Source organism: Protomyctophum parallelum (genome assembly GCF_964188405.1).
Source record: "Protomyctophum parallelum genome assembly, chromosome: 15".
In the NCBI taxonomy this organism is placed as follows: domain Eukaryota; kingdom Metazoa; phylum Chordata; class Actinopteri; order Myctophiformes; family Myctophidae; genus Protomyctophum; species Protomyctophum parallelum.
The window spans coordinates 2,711,157-2,731,156 of NC_139710.1; the positions used below are offsets into that span (position 1 = coordinate 2,711,157).

The 20,000-nt window shown below is 46.8% G+C and overlaps 1 protein-coding gene across 1 annotated transcript in view; it reads left to right on the top strand.

Annotated features, from left to right (window-relative positions):
- fras1 (Fraser extracellular matrix complex subunit 1) overlaps window positions 1-20,000 on the top strand; it is a 161,604-nt gene that overhangs the window by 57,018 nt on the left and 84,586 nt on the right. The window contains 11 exon segments of the mRNA XM_083784744.1: window positions 1-129; window positions 2,112-2,252; window positions 2,653-2,793; window positions 3,712-3,852; window positions 4,609-4,918; window positions 11,725-11,809; window positions 13,817-14,014; window positions 14,762-14,905; window positions 16,257-16,413; window positions 17,940-18,115; window positions 19,392-19,508. The exon segment at window positions 1-129 is cut by the window's left edge and continues 18 nt beyond it. Of these exon segments, the coding sequence (XP_083640870.1) occupies window positions 1-129; window positions 2,112-2,252; window positions 2,653-2,793; window positions 3,712-3,852; window positions 4,609-4,918; window positions 11,725-11,809; window positions 13,817-14,014; window positions 14,762-14,905; window positions 16,257-16,413; window positions 17,940-18,115; window positions 19,392-19,508 (1,739 nt within the window).

Sequence of the window (20,000 nt, forward strand, 5' to 3'; positions counted from 1 at the left end):
TGACGTGCACGGCGCCGGGCGCGTGCACGTCATGCCGCGACCCCGCCAAGGTGCTGCTGTTCGCTGAGTGTCAGTACGACACCTGTGCTCATCAATACTACCTCAACACCTCCTCCCACACCTGCACAGGTAACACACACCTGCACAGGTAACGCACACCTGCACAGGTAAAACACACCTGCACAGGTAACACACACCTGCACAGGTAACACACACCTGCACAGGTAACACACACCTGCACAGGTAAAACACACCTGCACAGGTAACACACACCTGCACAGGTAAAACACACCTGCACAGGTAACACACACCTGCACAGGTAACACACACCTGCACAGGTAACACACACCTGCACAGGTAACACACACCTGCACAGGTAAAACACACCTGCACAGGTAACACACACCTGCACAGGTAAAACACACCTGCACAGGTAACACACACCTGCACAGGTAACACACACCTGCACAGGTAACACACACCTGCACAGGTAAAACACACCTGCACAGGTAAAACACACCTGCACAGGTAACACACACCTGCACAGGTAAAACACACCTGCACAGGTAACACACACCTGCACAGGTAAAACACACCTGCACAGGTAACACACACCTGCACAGGTAAAACACACCTGCACAGGTAAAACACACCTGCACAGGTAACACACACCTGCACAGGTAACACACACCTCCACCTCCACAGGTAAAACACACCTGCACAGGTAAAACACACCTGCACAGGTAACACACACCTGCACAGGTAACACACACCTGCACAGGTAACACACACCTCCACCTCCACAGGTAAAACACACCTGCACAGGTAAAACACACCTCCACCTCCACAGGTAAAACACACCTGCACAGGTAACACACACCTGCACAGGTAACACACACCTGCACAGGTAAAACACACCTGCACAGGTAAAACACACCTGCACAGGTAAAACACACCTGCACAGGTAACACACACCTGCACAGGTAACACACACCTCCACCTCCACAGGTAAAACACACCTGCACAGGTAAAACACACCTCCACCTCCACAGGTAAAACACACCTCCACCTCCACAGGTAAAACACACCTCCACCTCCACAGGTAAAACACACCTCCACAGGTAAAACACACCTCCACAGGTAAAACACACCTGCACAGGTAACACACACCTGCACATACACCTCCACAGGTAACACACACCTCCACCCACACCTGAACACCTCCACCCACACCTGCACAGTAGGCATGTGAATCTCTTCACTGAGGCCGTTTCGATGTGCATCTCGTTGTTGTCAGTGAAAATGTGTGCAGTACTTAGTTTAGACAGTTTTTGGTTTAGACTAGTCATTGGTTAGACCAGTCATGAGTCCTACAACTACAACCTCAAACCCTCACCCTAGACCTAACCTCCCACGAGGCAGCACACCTAAACCTAACCTTAGCCCATGTCTAACCAATGACTAGTTTAAACTAAGTATGCACCCTAAACCTAACCTCCCACGGGGCAGCACACCTAAACCTAACCTTAGCCCATGTCTAACCAATGACTAGTCTAAACTAAGTATGCACCCCAGTGAAAACATGTAGTCGACGAACATATCTTGTCATATTAGTGTTAGTCGACTAAATCAACAATGTATACTGTAGAGTGTCTACATGGAATGTTATCTTAAACCCAAACCACACCAGTTGCAACTATTTGGGACAAACCTGTCAAAAAAGGTGAACCACACCAATGTAACTCATTGAGAAATGAGAATATGCACCAAGAAAACAAACAGAAGCCATTATCCCATTATTCTACCACAGGTCATTTCGAGGAAGCAATCTGATTGGTTGAAACAGCCTTCTAGCCGTGGGTTAAACCAGCACCGTTCACCACCTATAATCAAAACAAAGAATTCAGCCGCTCTGTTCTCCCAGAGCGCTAGCAAACTTGGTGGCTAGGCTAGCTAGTTTCTTGGGACATTTGTGGTCGTAGTGACTAAAAATGATTAAAAATATATATTCTTTCAGCTATTTTCTTAGTTTTAAGGGTAACTGTGGTAGAATTAAACAACACCCTCTTGTGTAATATTGCTTAAGTCATTCATGCTGTGTCTCCCTTCAGAGTGTGATTGGAGCTGTAACTCGTGTCGTGGTCCTCTGCACACGGACTGTCTGCAGTGCATGGAGGGTCTGGTTCTACAGGATGGAGTCTGTACCCAGACCTGTTCCCCTGGATTCTACCTAGACCTGGACCGATGCTTCAGTCAGTACCACACACACACACACACACACACACACACACACACACACACACACACACACACACACACACACACACACACACAGTCTGTACCCAGACCTGTTCCCCTGGATTCTACCTGAACCTGGACCGATGCTTCAGTCAGTACGACACACACACACACACACACACACACACCTTTACATAGATGGTGCATTACATTCACACATCCACACACCGATGGCGGAGGAAACCATGCAAGGCAACAACAACCTGCACATCAGGAGCAATCAGGGGTTCAGAGTCTTGCTCAAGGACACTTCCGACACTGACTCTGGGGGAGGAGCCCACAGGGATCGTTTAAAATGTCGACGTAGTATAAGTAAACCGTTTGCGTACTCCCCCCCCCCCCCCCCCCCCCCAGGCTGTGATGCCCACTGTGCAGAGTGCGCCGGGCCCGGGCAGTGCGGGCGCTGCCAGCCACCCTACGCCACGCTGCACGGCCAGTGTGTGCTGGAATGTGGCCGGAACCACTTCATGGACACCTCCTCCTACACCTGTACAGGTAACCACACCTCCTCCTACAGCTGTACAGGTAACCACACCTCCTCCTACACCTGTACAGGTAACCACACCTCCTCCTACAGCTGTACAGGTAACCACACCTCCTCCTACACCTGTACAGGTAACCACACCTCCTCCTACACCTGTACAGGTAACCACACCTCCTCCTACACCTGTACAGGTAACCACACCTCCTCCTACACCTGTACAGGTAACCACACCTCCTCCTACACCTGTACAGGTAACCACACCTCCTCCTACACCTGTACAGGTAACCACACCTCCTCCTACACCTGTACAGGTAACCACACCTCCTCCTACACCTGTACAGGTAACCACACCTCCTCCTACACCTGTACAGGTAACCACACCTCCTCCTACACCTGTACAGGTAACCACACCTCCTCCTACACCTGTACAGGTAACCACACCTCCTCCTACAGCTGTACAGGTAACCACACCTCCCCCTACAGCTGTACAGGTAACCACACCTCCTCCTACAGCTGTACAGGTAACCACACCTCCCCCTACAGCTGTACAGGTAACACACCTCCCCCTACACCTGTACAGGTAACCACACCTCCTTCCTACACCTGTACAGGTAACCACACCTCCTCCTACACCTGTACAGGTAACCACACCTCCTCCTACACCTGTACAGGTAACCACACCTCCTCCTACACCTGTACAGGTAACCAGGTCGTGTACATGGAGTATCCATGTCCATGATGTACACGACATTGACATGTATATACTTCAGTAGCTGCGTGCTCACGCCCTAAAAATAGCTGATCTACAAGCACCCAACGCATCGCAGCGCAATGCGTTGGGTGCTTTGTAGATCAGCTATTTTCGATATTCTTTTGTTCAAAAGTGCCCTTTTTGTAGGTGATCTCAGCCCCTCTGACGTTCTCCACAGCGTGTTCCCCGGACTGTGCGCGCTGCGAGGCCATTGGTCGATGCACCGTCTGCCGCCAGACCACCTTCCTGATGGAGGGCTACTGCACCCCCGACTGTGGACACGGTTACTACGGCAACCCCAACACCAGGACGTGTGACGGTAAGAGACACAGTTACCATGGCAACCCCTCCCAACACCAGGACGTGTGACGGTAAGAGACACGGTTACCATGGCAACCCCCCCAACACCAGGGCGTGTGACGGTAAGAGACACGGTTACCATGGCAACCCCCCCAACACCAGGACGTGTGACGGTAAGAGACACGGTTACCATGGCAACCCCCCCAACACCAGGACATGTGACGGTAAGAGACACGGTTACCATGGCAACCCCCCCAACACCAGGACATGTGACGGTAAGAGACACGGTAGCCTGACCTAAGCAGAGACATTTCTGGCCTAGATGGGAGGGCCGCGGCTCAGAAAAACGCGCACCCTGATTGGATCTCATCGATCTGTCGATCTGTCACCCCCGGCCCCTCCTCTCCCCCCTAGTGCAGCGCTACGTCACATCATTTAGAGCGACGCCTACGCGGAAGGGTTGACTCCCACTTTTAGACTGGTTCAGCCCACGGCTTTTTCCAGGCTTTCATCTTTCGCGCAGACGAAATGAAAGCCTGGATATCGAGGCTAGAGACACGGTTACCATGGGGCTATACATCTGTGCAAAATGTGGCGCTTTTCGACGACCCACCCATCAGAGGTGTGGCTTCCAGAGGTACCTTTCACATGAAAGGTACCTTTCAAAACCTATAGAAGTCAGCCTGGTACAGACGAAGGGGACTCCACTGTATGCTCAGAACATCCCTCTGCGATGCTAAGCTCCTCAGCCCTGTTCCTTTTTCCCCCACCTCAGTGAACGTCCATCCTCCAGTGCTGCTGGTCAACGGCTCTCTCCTGGTCCCTCTGGGCGCCGGCCCCTCCTCCCCCTCCCCCTCGGCCCCGCTGCGCGCCGTCCTGAGGCTGACGGACCCCGACAGCCCCCCCGAGCGCCTGACGCTGCAGCTGGTGGAGGCTCCCCAGAACGGACGCCTCCTGGTGCTGCGGGGAGGAGGAGGAGGAGGAGGAGGAGGAGGAGAGAAGGAGCTGGCCGCCGATGACACCTTCTCGTGGGAGGAGTTGAGGAGCGGTCGGGTCCTCTACAGACACCTCAAGGGCAAAGCCAGGTGAGGCTGATTGGTTGGTGGTGACGAGCATTCTGCTTTTAACCTATTTAGACCTGAAAATGCCTTCTGAATCCTGATAGTTTTCTGGAAAACCCTATGTTTCTATATCAGTGGTTCTCACAGGGTTAAACCCTATGTTTCTATGTCAGTGGTTTTCACAGGGTTAAACCCTATGTTTCTATGTCAGTGGTTCTCACAGGGTTAAACCCTATGTTTCTATGTCAGTGGTTCTCACAGGGTTAAACCCTATCAGGTCGATTTTGAAGGTGCAGTTTACCAGGTCGTGATACATAAATTGGCCTCGCTCTGCGCACATTCGTATTATGAAAGGCATATCGGCCCGTGTTGAACGCACTCGGCCCGTGTTGAACGCACACACATTTGGCATACCGCGTCCCTGAATATTTTAGCATTGTGGGAGTGTCCATATGTTAATTATTCTCGCTTTGCGCAATTTGCTATTAAGCCCCTTGACCTAAAGACACTCAGCGCATAACGATTAGACGTGGGTCTGACCACCTCATAAACGCAAAAAGCACTGTTTGATTTGACACTTGAGCGGCTCTGGAAGGCTGGTAGAGTGTTGCCATGTCTGTTTATTATAAGCGGCTTATTTTTCTGTAAAGTTGCTTTGTGTGGTTGCTTTTCTTGTTTCTAAAGTGGTTATTTGGGCTTTTCTCCTAATGTTGTTTAAACCAGTGATCGTCACACAGCACATTCCCATGTCAAGGATCCCCAGATGAATGCATTTGCCCAACTAAGGACAGCTAATCCAAAAATTAAATAAAAAGATTACTTTTGAAAATAGCAGATCTATACCAGCTCACAATGCATCACATTCATTCATTAAAACTATGAACTCTGACTGCAGGGGGATATATAATGATCATTATAACAATGTGCAAGAACATATTTAAAAAGAAGGAAGAACTTTATATTTGTGGACAATCAAAATATGTTTTTTTATTTTAATGTGGTGTCATTCAAATTAATCTGGATATGGCAGACTCACTATTTAGAAAATAAAAACATGGCACTTCATTTAAAATAGGTTACAGACCCCTGTTATATGCGCTTATTTTTATAGACCTATTTACTTGTTTCTATGAGACATGGCAGTTTTGCGTCTTTTAAAAAAAAATGTTGAGATTAGAAACGGCCATAATTCTTTCATTTCTCAACCTTAAAAATAAATAAAAACATCTCCATAATCCGTGGGAAATGTGCTTTCATATGCTGTATCACACCCGATTCAAGTCTTCTTCAATAAAATGCTACGAGCGAACTCAGCGAAGACCATACCATCGGGGCCACAGCATTACGCAGCACGCATTCAACTCATTCCTTCGTCGTGACTTGAATGAAATAAAATATAATAAACGTTATTTTACTGGTGTTTTTCAATAGAAACAAATAAAGAGCGTGTGTAGGCTACTGTGTGCAAGTGCAACAGTGCATATACATGCATGGACTAGGCTATATTTCTTCCGTGTCGGGATGGTGATTGAGCTCTTCAAGTTCACAGCCCGTTTGGTCTTTCATAAAAAAACGTTGATATTAGCCTATAAACACTCATGGTTCTCTCATTTCTCAACCGTTTTATTAAATGTAAAAATCTCCATATTCCTTAGGAATCTTGCTTTCATTCGCTGTATGGTACATGGTTCTATCGTTATCGAATTAATTAATTACGCATGGATTGGCAATTTGCCAATATGCTGCTATCTACTCGCAATTCCATTCCGATCTGAAAGGTGGGTCTGTTCTTTTGAGGCATAAAGGTGACAGCATGCAGTGCAATAGGAATAATTAACCCAAATGTGACAAAGGCATGTCATGTCTTCTATGGTGCCAGCCTGAAGAAATGTCATACCACGACCCCCAAAGTGCGCATTCCGTATGTGACATCAGCTGACTGGTAAAGAGAATAGTACGGACATGTTGATTGGGTACGTCTCAAACACGCCTTAAACACACCCATGACTAATTCAAGGCCGTTTTGCGCACTCCGCGGGGTGTCAAAAGCGCTTCTTAACATGCCCAAAATTGCAATATGACATACTACACGCCCCCAGATCATAATACTGTAATTAGATTAGTAATATAGAAGTAAGTAACATAGAAGTCCTAAATCGACCCCTGAGTTTCTATATCAGTGGTTCTCACAGGGTTAAACCCTATGTTTCTATTTCAGTGGTTCTCACAGGGTTAAACCCTATGTTTCTATGTCAGTGGTTCTCACAGGGTTAAACCCTATGTCTCTGCGCCCTGGGTGCGTTTTCACATTTTTTAATCACTAATAAATTCATTATTAATTTATAATTCGTTAAATTGGAAAAAGGGCTTCGTTAAGACTAGAGACCGACCGATATGGAATTTTGTGACCGATACGATAACCGATACGATAGAGGGTAACAATCACCAATAACCGATATGCAACCGATAGTGATTTTTTTAAACTGGAATAAAAAACACGCCTTTTCTGTGAGGATTGTGCAAAGATTTTGCACCGATATGGTACAAAGTGACAGTAGTACAGACAGCCCTGCTTTCTTAAACGAATGACTTTTCAAGGCTTATATCTTTTTACTTCTCACTCAAAGAGTAAATAAATACTGTAGCAGCTAAATAAGAGGGGCCTACAGCATATACACAAGTAAGACGCGCAAACGCGTGAAGCGAACGCAGCTCGTGTGTGTGTGGTTGTGTGTGTGTGTGCTACAGCTGCGCCCTGTGTGTGTGTGTGTGTGTGTGTGTGTGTGTGTGCGTGCGTGCGTGCGTGCCACAGCTGCGCCCTCTGGTGGCGGGCCGGTGGTGTAACAGCGTGACACACACACACAGCGTGACACACACACAGACACTCAGCCCCTGCTGTCATAGTAAGTGGCTCACTGCGTTCGCAAACACAGTTTACACACTAGTAGCCTATAGTATGGCCATTGGAGATCTGCTATTTTTCAATAGCTAAAGCATAACATGGCCACAGACCCCCATTAGGCCACAGACCCCCATTAGGCCACAGACCCCCATTAGGCCACAGACCCCCATTAGGCCACAGACCCCCATTTGATACCATTCTCTGGGAGTAGGCTACACTATCATCAGTGTTAATTTAACTCTGAAAACCAGGGTATCTATGAAAAAAAAGTGCTTAACCCCAAAAAAATTGCAACAAAAGGTTTTTCAATGGATTTTGGTAGTATTGGGCATGCTAAATAACATACTAAAAGTTTACCAAAATCAACCTCCCAGAAAGCCGCCATTTTCAAGATGGCGTCCATAATGGCTGCGGGGAGCTTAAAATGGCTATATCTCAAATGGAGAAAATGTTTAAAAGGATTTATCAACTGATTCTGGTACCTCTGGGCATGCTTAAGGACATACTAAAATATTAGAAAAATATACCTTCCGGAAAGGCGTCATTTACAAGATGGCGTTCAAAATGGCAGCTTAAAATGCTTAAAAAGCACGAAAAGCTTAAAATGGCTATATATCAATAGAAAAGAAATACACAAATGATTTTTCACTTGATTATGGTACCTCTAGACATGCTTATGATCATACAAAAATATCTAGGCGTTATTTTAAAAATGGCTGCCTGGAGCTTAAATTGGTTATACCTTAAAGTTGGTTACTATTCAACCAAAAAAGGTGGTTCTGTTGTTGGTCTTTAGTCATCATCCTCCCCAAGCTCCTCTGGAAGAAACTTGTTATGTGGATTGTCACATTCCTGAAGTTGACATGGTCCACAGACAGTAGTACAAGGTAGTCCATATGTTCTGCATGAGCAGCGGAGTGTCCTGCAAGCTGTGGAACAGTTACAATGAATGACCTCCAAGAGACTGTCTGGAGCAACATTCATTGTTGACATGAGTGGGACAAATCTATTGTCCTGAAGGTGCCACCCCCCAGTTCAGGGCATCCATACCATCTTCTGTTCCCATCCAGATCATGATCTGGTAGTATGCTCTACGACAGTGAAATTTGGTAGCAGATTCAGCTGGTGGCAGACGTTCAGGCGTTACAGTTGATGAAGCTGAGACAACTTTCTTGCTGAAAGTTTTATATCGCATTGTTGCGAGCGAATCTGTGCACTTTCCACCAAAGAGGACAGCCATTACTTGGCATCCAAGGTCATCGATCACGTCTGTGGTCTGGTTTGGGACAGTAAAAGCATTTGCACAAGATTGAAGGACAGGATCACCTTTTACAAGCTTCTGAAAAGCAGTCTTTTTGCCAACCCCAAAGTCGTGTCACAGCCAGTCACAGCATGGATGAACATCATCTGAGAACACATTTCATGAGTACTTCCTTTAAATGTTTTATGTCATACACTTTAAAACTGCCATCAGCTTTTGTCTTGTCTGAGCTGAAATAAAGGCACTCACTATCTCCTTGTGCATAGTAAAGGAGTAAGAAAAGGAGATCAGTATCTTCCCTAATCAGCGTAGTGGTGTGAAGAAGAGATTCATCCACTGCAGCCTTTGCTATGTCTACATCAGCATCTCCATGTGCATTGATCACAATGCAATTCCTTTCTTTCAGTTCAACACTTATCATTTGGATCAGTCTCTTTGGTAAGAAGGAGGAGTTCCTGTCAAGAGATCTGAATAAAAAGAGACTGATCCAAATGATAAGTGTTGAACTGAAAGAAAGGAATTGCATTGTGATCAATGCACATGGAGATGCTGATGTAGACATAGCAAAGGCTGCAGTGGATGCATCTCTTCTTCACACCACTACGCTGATTGGAGAAGATACTGATCTCCTTGTCTTACTCCTTTACTATGCACAAGGAGATAGTACGTTCCTTTATTTCAGATCAGACAAGACAAAAGCTGATGGCAGTTTTAAAGTGTATGACATAAAACATTTAAAGGAAGTACTCGGACATGAAATGTGTTCTCAGATGATGTTCATCCATGCTGTGACTGGCTGTGACACGACTTCTCGGATCTTTGGGGTTGGCAAAAAGACTGCTTTTCAGAAGCTTGTAAAAGGTGATCCTGTCCTTCAATCTTGTGCAAATGCTTTTACTGTCCCAAACCAGACCACAGACGTGATCGATGACCTTGGATGCCAAGTAATGGCTGTCCTCTTTGGTGGAAAGTGCACAGATTAGCTCGCAACAATGCGATATAAAACTTTCAGCAAGAAAGTTGTCTCAGCTTCATCAACTGTAACGCCTGAACGTCTGCCACCAGCTGAATCTGCTACCAAATTTCACTGTCGTAGAGCATACTACCAGATCATGATCTGGATGGGAACAGAAGATGGTATGGATGCCCTGAACTGGGGGTGGCACCTTCAGGACAATAGATTTGTCCCACTCATGTCAACAATGAATGTTGCTCCAGACAGTCTTTTGGAGGTCATTCATTGTAACTGTTCCACAGCTTGCAGGACACTCCGCTGCTCATGCAGAAAATATGGACTACCTTGTACTACTGTGACAATCCACATAACAAGTTTCTTCCAGAGGAGCTTGGGGAGGATGATGACTAAAGACCAACAACAGAACCACCTTTTTTGGTTGAATAGTAACCAACTTTAAGGTATAACCAATTTAAGCTCCAGGCAGCCATTTTTAAAATAACGCCTAGATATTTTTGTATGATCATAAGCATGTCTAGAGGTACCATAATCAAGTGAAAAATCATTTGTGTATTTTTTTTTCTATTGATATATAGCCATTTTAAGCTTTTCGTGCTTTTTAAGCATTTTGAGCGCGATCTTGTAAATGACGCCTTTCCGGAAGGTATATTTTCCTAATCTTTTAGTATGTCCTTAAGCATGCCCAGAGGTACCAGAATCAGTTGAAAAATCCTTTTAAACATTTTCTCCACTTATAGATATAGCCATTTTAAGCTCCCCGCAGCCATTTTGGACGCCATCTTGAAAATGGCGGCTTTCTGGGAGGTTGATTTTGGTAAACTTTTAGTATGTTATTTAGCATGCCCAATACTACCAAAATCCATTGAAAAACCTTTTGTTGCAATTTTTTTGGGGTCAAACCATATATTGACTCACCTTTTCCATTTGTATGCTCTTGGAGTATAATTATATATAATATATTGCCAAGTCTGATCATTATAATCATTATATGGACTTGTTTATCTGTAAAGTTGCTTTAAAATATTGGTAGTCCTTCCACTGCTCTAAAACAACATTGGCCAACAAAGTTTGACAGTCAGCCCTATAGTTGTCTAGGAAAATTGGCCTCAGATCCCGTGCAGCAGGGGCGTGGCCCAGTGCGTTGCGTTTCAAATGAAATGCCAATCAAAAGACAGGGGCGGGTTCAACATGGAGTAGGCGCTACATCTAAATAAGACGGAAGGGAAACAATTGCTCCAATTGCCACCGAGTGGCGCGCTACGAGCTTGTAGGTAGAAACATAGCTTTTTCAGAAAACTGTCATTTTCAAACTGACATTTTTAGAATCTGATCTCAGGTCAAAATGCGTTCAAGAACCACCATTCTTCTGTGCGTTAGAATCTGATCTCAGGTCAGAATGGGTGAATGTGGCGTTGCTGTCCCCCGGCATGCAGACGGGGGTCCCCCTGGGCCCAGGCATGTCCCCAGGGGGAGGAGAGGAGAGGCTCTTCTCCCCGTCTGCATTGTTTCAGACAATCTTTATGTAACCTGTCTTTATTTATATCATTGTTGTTTCTTGCTTTCTTTAACTTTTAAAATGTGTGTGCGTGCGTGCGTGTGTGCATGCATGTTTGCGTGTGTGCGTGTGCGTGCGTGCATGTGTGCGTGTGCGTGCATATGTGCGTGTGTGCGTGCATGTGTTGTTCTTCCAGAAGTGACCAGTTCAGCGTGCGTGCGGCCGACCCTCAGCTCTTCTCTCAGCCTCAAAGCGTTCATGTCCAGGTCGTCTCCATGCAGGTATTAGCACACACGCACATATTGACTGTATATATATGGTGATTTCGGGTGTGCCAGTACAGTACAGTACAGTAGAGGGTACAGTAGAGGGACCCCCACACGGTAACTCTGTCATTTCTCAACCGTTTCGGACGCGGGGCGGCTCGTCGGAATCGGGCTGGCACCCTGGGTGCGTTCCTGTGGGTCGGGAACTGTTCCCCATCCGACCCGGATAGCACCATTTCTGTGTTAGCAGCTACCGCTACCTAGCTACCTACAGTATAATCCTCCACCGTTGGAGAGTCTGGAGGGAAAAACTAAACAAGCTAAAAAAAAAACAACAACAAAAACCGGATTAGATGAATTTGGAAGGTTTTTCTGTCTTGTTTTTGCTGTGTGTGTATTTAAGCCTGAGGGCTCCGCTCCCACTGACAGCCCTGAACACCTTGTGCGTGCGTGCGTGCGTGCATGCGTGCGTGCGTGTGTGCGTGCGTGCGTGGATGCGTGCGTGTGTGCGTGCGTGCGTGGATGCGTGCGTGTGTGCGTGCCTGCGTGCCTGCGTGCCTGCGTGCCTGCGTGTGTCTGTGAAGAGTGAAAGCTCCTCTGGTCTGCGGTCGTGCTCTGACTGCAGATTGGCACCAAACCCAATGACCTCATCTATCACTCCCCAGCCCCCCCCCCCCCCCCCCCCCCTTAACTCCACTGAATATGGATCTCCAAGTTTGATTATCACACATACACGCACAGTCACACACATGCACACACACACACACACACACACACACACACACAGAGAAACTGTCGTTATTTTTGCTGAGCTGCAGTCAGTGCCCCCCCCCCCCAACAGAGCAGTGGAGTTAAGTGTTTCTACCGACAGTTTGAGGATCAAATGGAGTTAAGAGGTTTCCTCCCAACAGCAACGTTATGCTTAACCCTCTAACACCCAGCGTTGCTTTTTAGCATATAAATACCCCCCACAGAGGCTGAAATTCACACAAATAAAAAATGTCTGGACTCTGTGCAATTTTGAACATTTTTTAACCTAAGACTTTTGACCTTTACCCCAATAAAAGTAGGTAAAATAATTGTAATATATGTTTTTTTGTGATCATTAGAATGTCTAGAACATGTTTTATTCATTATTGTGAAAGATATCCCCAAAATGTAAATTATTAATTTATTATATTATTATATAATTATTATATAATTATTATAAATTTTTCATCAAACTTTATTTAAAAAAAAAAAATAACATATTTTTTAGTCTTAGTCCTAGTAGTACAAAGTAGTAGTAAGGATGAAATATATTTTTTGCAAGTAGAAATTAATGCGGGTGTTAGAGGGTTAACCCATTCTGACCTGAGATCAGATTCTATAAATGTCGTCTACATTCTGACAGTTTACCATTCTGACCTGAGATCAGATTCTAAACATGTCTTCTACTTCCTGACAGTTTTCTGAAAAAGCTATGTTTCTATGTCAGTCGTTCTTTGATTTTTAAAAAATGGCAGATCTACAAGCTCATAGCGCGCCACCGAGTGGCGCACTATGAGCTTGTAGATCTGCTATTTTTCAATAGCTAATAGCCCCTCCCCCTCCCGCTAGCCCCATCCAAAGAAGATTGCATCGTGTGACAGCCAAGTCTATGGACTTTATGTTTGTTTTAGTGTACTAAAGGTCGACGTTAGACGCCATGTGGCCGATCGAACAGTGGGCACCCCTCACTTCACACAAGTGTGATTTTTAACCCATTTTGGGCGGGAACCCCTTTTGGTGTTAGCATCATGTCATGCTTTAGCTATTGAAAAATAGCAGATCTACAAGCTCATAGCTAAGAGCTTGTAGGTCTGCTATTTTTGAAAAATCAAAGAACGACTGACACAGAAACATAGCTAGAAAACTGTCAGGATGTAGAAGACGTTTTTAGAATCTGATCTCAGGTCAGAATGGGTTGAGGGGCGCCAGAGCCTTAGATATAGACAGAGTTATGCAAACGGCGTTCACCCTCGCCCTCCCCCTCCCCCCCAGCCCCCCAGAGTGTTGACCCTGGCTCCGCTGCGTCTGGAGGGTGGGCGTGGCTCCGCGGCCACCATCACCCGGTCGGTGCTGCAGGTGGAGGACTCCGACAACCCGTCCGACGTCCTCCTCATGGTGGTGGAGCCGCCGCGGCACGGCCAGCTGACCCGTGATCCGGCTCGGAGGACCAGCGCCGTCGGCCTGACCCAGGTTGGATTGGGTTTTTTTTTTCTTTTTTACTTTTTGAAATTCGGTTAGTTTACGTTAGAGCGGGCTTGCTAGTTTTTTATTAGTTTTAGTGTTTAGTTTTTCCGAGCTCAAAGGACCACTTCACCACTTTTCAACCTATCTTCATATAATAGGTCCTCACTAATAATCATGATAAAATGGCACGATTTTTTTCTACTCAGTCTGTGTCTCATAGGAGGGCTGTGGGCGGTTCAGAAACCAGTATGTGTCTCATAGGAGGGCTGTGGGAAGTTTAGAAACCGTCTTCCAGTGACATCATCATTAGGCAGATTTCTTTTTTAGATTTTTTTACAAAAACGTTTAGATTTTCATTATCGTGAGAACGACGGCTTCCATTTTCACATTGCAACTTTTCAGGACTAGAAAGCCTGCAGTTTCTATTAGCTTGTATTCCCCATCGATGATGTCACTGGAAGACTGTTCTGAACTGCCCACAGCCCCTCCTATGAGACACAGACAGAGTAGAAAAAAAATTGCGCCATTTTTTTCATGATTATTAGTGAGGACCTATAATATATGAAGATAGGTTGAAAAGTGGTGAAGTGGTCCTTTATTAACAAAATTCCAATTAATTCCAGGTTGCGCTAACAATAACAATGTGGGGGTGCGCACGCTTATCCGACATACCGTAAGGGCCGACATGTGGGAAAACCATCGGTCACATGACATAACCGGAGAGCTCTAATTAACCGTTTCCCCCTCGACCAGTTCAAGCTGGAGGATCTGTCCGGCGAGAGGGTCCGCTACGTCCACGACGGATCGGACGGTCCCGACGACGACTCGCTGGTACTGCAGATCAACGACGGACACAGCTACCAGAACGTCCTGCTATTGGTCCACATCGACCACCAGGTAATATAACGTACTGCTATTGGTCCACATCGACCACCGGGTAATATAACGTCCTGCTATTGGTCCATATCGACCACCAGGTAATATAACGTCCTGCTATTGGTCCACATCGACCACCAGGTAATATAACGTCCTGCTATTGGTCCACATCGACCACCAGGTAATATAACGTCCTGCTATTGGCCCACATCGACCACCGGGTAATATAACGTCCTGCTATTGGTCCACATCGACCACCAGGTAATATAACGTCCTGCTATTGGTCCACATCGACCACCAGGTAATATAACGTCCTGCTATTGGTCCACATCGACCACCAGGTAATATAACGTCCTGCTATTGGTCCACATCGACCACCGGGTAATATAACGTCCTGCTATTGGTCCACATCGACCACCAGGTAATATAACGACCTCCTATTGGTCCACATCGACCACCAGGCAGTGTTGTTTTCGTCGACTAAAACTAAGACGAAAAATGTTCGTCGACTACCTTTTCCACTGAAGAAAACTAAATGGAAACTAAATTAAAACTATGCTATGGTGACTAAAACTAAGATAAATATACTGACAATTTCGTCAACAAATAAAAACTAGACTAAAATGTTAGGAAGGGACTAGTGGGACAAGATATCCAGTACAAGTCATTTTACACTTGTCATTTTACAAGTCATTTTACAACTCACAACGTGTCGCAGCGCGACGCGTTGTGAGCTTGTAGATTGGCTATTTTCAGCAAGTGTAAAAACAGTCCTTACGACGGCATCAAGGCCCGCCAAAATACATTTTAGTCGACTAAATCAACTGTAGATTTAGTCGACTAAAATCTCATGACATTTTGTCGACTAAAACTAGACTAACAATAAAACATTCCGGGTGACTAAAACTAAATGAAAAGTATTCAAAAGACAAAGACTAAAACTGAAGTAGAAATTTGATGCCAAAAACAACACTGGTCCACACGAGGACAATGTCATTACAACAGCGTTACCAGCGGCCCCGCCCCCTACGGACGCCTGTAGCCCAGAGGCTAGTAGCAGGCTAGAGGCTAGTAGCAGGCTAGAGGCTAGTAGCAGGCTAGCCTGTAGCCTGTAGCCCAGAGGCTAGTAGCAGGCTAGCCCAGAGGCTAGTAGCAGGCTAGAGGCTAGTAGCAGGCTAGCCTGTAGCCTGTAGCCCAGAGGCTAGTAGGAGGCTAGCCCAGAGGCTAGTAGCAGGCTAGAGGCTAGTAGCAGGCTAGCCTGTAGCCTGTAGCCCAGAGGCTAGTAGCAGGCTAGCCCAGAGGCTAGTAGCAGGCTAGCCTCTAGTGTCACTGTGGTGTCACTAACGTTGTCTTGTCTCCCCCCTTCCCCCAGACGGCCCTCTCCCCTCTCCTGCGCTCCCCCGTGTCCCTGACCTGGGTGAGGGAGGGCGGGATGGTCCGCCTGGGCAGGAGGCTCCTGAGGGCCCAGGTCCAAGGCTCCAGCGCCCAGGACATCGTCTACACCATCGGCAACTCCACGCCCAAATACGGTATACCAATGACCCCCCCTCCCGCTAGCCCCCTCCACAGAAGATTGCATCGTGTGCCAGCCAAGTCTATGGACTTTATATGTTTGTTTTAGTGTACTAAAGGTGTGGCCGATATGAATACAGTGGGCGCCCCTCATTTCACACAAGTGTGATTTTTTTGAGGGGCGCCAGAGCCTTAGATATAGAACGGAGTTATGCAAACTGTGTTCACTTCATGGGGCTTCAGTCAAATGGAGGTTCTCCTACATAGACTCCTATTGGTCACTTCATGGGGCTTCAGTCCAATGGAGGCTCTCCTACATAGACTTCTATTGGTCACTTCATGGGGCTTCAGTCCAATGGAGGCTCTCCTACATAGACTCCTATTGGTCACTTCATGGGGCTTCAGTCCAATGGAGGCTCTCCTACATAGACTTCTATTGGTCACTTCATGGGGCTTCAGTCCAATGGAGGCTCTCCTACATAGACTTCTATTGGCTTCAGTCGAATGGAGGCTCTCCTACATAGACTTCTATTGGCTTCAGACAAATGGAGGCTCTCCTACATAGACTTCTATTGGCTTCAGTCCAATGGAGGCTCTCCTACATAGACTTATATTGGCTTCAGTCCAATGGAGGCTCTCCTACATAGACTTCTATTTGCTTCAGTCCAATGGAGGCTCTCCTACATAGACTTCTATTGGCTTCAGTCCAATGGAGGCTCTCCTACATAGACTTCTATTTGCTTCAGTCCAATGGAGGCTCTCCTACATAGACTTCTATTGGCTTCAGTCCAATGGAGGCTCTCCTACATAGACTTCTATTGGCTTCAGTCCAATGGAGGCTCTCCTACATAGACTTCTATTGGTCACTTCATGGGGCTTCAGTCCAATGGAGGCTCTCCTACATAGACTCCTATTGGTCACTTCATGGGGCTTCAGTCCAATGGCAGCTCTGCTACTAGTTAGGTAAAGTTAGCTTAGTTGTGGCACAACTGCAAAATAAATGCTTACCACTAGCTTTCTTCACAGATGTGTTCATAAAGGTGTCCACTATCACCGAAAAAAATGTTCCAACCCAACTCCCTTTGGTAAACTTTGTGACAGCTGCTGAAAGTTGGGGTACCATTGTCAACCAATATAAGGCAACGGATTCCAAATTTCATTATACTTTTAAGTAGTATGTGACATGTCAAACTAGGGGTTTTTCATGATGCTGAATCTATTCCAAGCATTCGTTTTGCACGAAAATTCTCCTTGGGCTAAATTCGGCCATGGCCACTTGCCCAAATGTGCTGACCTCATCACATGTGTGACGACGACTGTGGGTATGTTCTCTCCCAGGTGAGGTGGTTCTGGTGTCATTAGTCATGTTCTTTGTTTATTTGATGAGTTGAACAATGTGGACCCTCTTGTAAACAAGTGTAATGCTTAATTGGGTCGTCCACTCACAGTTGACAGTCTTTGTATTGAGTTTGTGCTTAAAATGTACTGTAAATTCTACAAACTGTTAATAAATATTTCAATCAATCAATCAATTCTCTCCCAGGTGAGGTGGTTCTGGTGCCCATGCCAGCGGACGGTCCCGTGGGCTCCTCGTGGCAGCCGTCAGACGACACCTCCACGCCCACCAGCTCCTTCACCCAGCAGGACGTCAACGAGGGCACGGTGTGGTACCGCCACCGGGCCACTGCAGGGACGGGCCCGGACTCCTTCACCTTCCAGGTCCGTTTGATTGATTGATTGATTGATTGATTGATTGATTGATTGATTGAAGTACGTATTAACACCCTGAGCGCACAGGACGAAGTTTTCAATTAGTAACGCCCAGCGCAAAAACCAATCGCATCGCTCCACAGGCTGGGAGTGTCTGTTGCTCCACAGGCTGGGAGTGTCTGTCGCTCCACAGGCTGGGAGCGTCTGTCGCTCCACAGACTGGGAGCGTCTGTTGCGCAACACTCCATGTTATTTTCCGGTGTGAGTGTCATTGAAAATGGCATAGTGTCGACCCCTTACCCCTGTGTGGGATCACTGGTTAGACTGGCATAGTGTCGACCCCTTACCCCTGTGTGGGATCGCTGGTTAGACTGGCATAGTGTCGATCCCTTACCCCTGTGTGGGATCGCTGGTTAGACTGGCATAGTGTCGACCCCTTACCCCTGTGTGGGATCACTGGTTAGACTGGCATAGTGTCGACCCCCTTACCCCTGTGTGGGATCACTGGTTAGACTGGCATAGTGTCGACCCCTTACCCCTGTGTGGGATCACTGGTTAGACTGGCATAGTGTCGACCCCTTACCCCTGTGTGGGATCACTGGTTAGACTGGCATAGTGTCGATCCCTTACCCCTGTGTGGGATCGCTGGTTAGACTGGCATAGTGTCGACCCCTTACCCCTGTGTGGGATCGCTGGTTAGACTGGCATAGTGTCGACCCCCTTACCCCTGTGTGGGATCACTGGTTAGACTGGCATAGTGTCGACCCCTTACCCCTGTGTGGGATCGCTGGTTAGACTGGCATAGTGTCGACCCCTTACCCCTGTGTGGGATCACTGGTTAGACTGGCATAGTGTCGATCCCTTACCCCTGTGTGGGATCGCTGGTTAGACTGGCATAGTGTCGACCCCCTTACCCCTGTGTGGGATCACTGGTTAGACTGGCATAGTGTCGACCCCTTACCCCTGTGTGGGATCGCTGGTTAGACTGGCATAGTGTCGACCCCTTACCCCTGTGTGGGATCGCTGGTTAGACTGGCATAGTGTCGACCCCTTACCCCTGTGTGGGATCGCTGGTTAGAACTAGTTCCGTGTTAATCAGACCAGTGTGTGTCCAGTGGAAACCTCGTATGAATCTGATCTCAGGTCAGAATGGGTTAACGGTAGAAAGAGCGCAGGACGGACGGACGGAGCTATCGCAGGCAGACATAATTTCATGTAATTTTGACATAATCGGTATATTGCTCATAATTACATGTTGTGGTCCCGCTGCCTGCTATGCTCTCAGGTGTCCACAGAGGGCGCTCCAGACACGCAGAGCGCTGCTCAGACCTTCACCATCGGAGTGCTGCCCCAGACCCCCGGCTTCCCTCAGCTCGCCAAAGACTGCGACCTACAGATCACGGTGAGGGACAAACTTCTGCGGCGCTTTACATCAGCAGAAACAACGCTACCGTGAACCGTTCCATTAATGATAGTAACACACACCCTCTGCTAACTGCAGCAACGCTACTGTTCTGTTAATGATAGTAACACACACCCTCTGCTTACTGCAGCAACGATACCGTTCTGTTAATGATATTAACACACCCTCTGCTTACTGCAGCAACGCTACCGTTCTGTTAATGATATTAACACACACCCTCTGCTTACTGCAGCAACGATACCTGCTGACTGCCTGTTTATAAATGATATACTGTAGACTGCCCTGCTGACTGCCTGTTTATAAATGATATACTGTAGACTGCCCTGCTGACCGCCTGTTTATAAATTATATACTGTAGACCGCCCTGCTGACCGCCTGTTTATAAATGATATACCATAGACTGCCTTGCTGACTGTGAGTTCTATAGGAGTCTACAATGTTCTTTTACCATCAATTGAAGTCGTGTGTGTG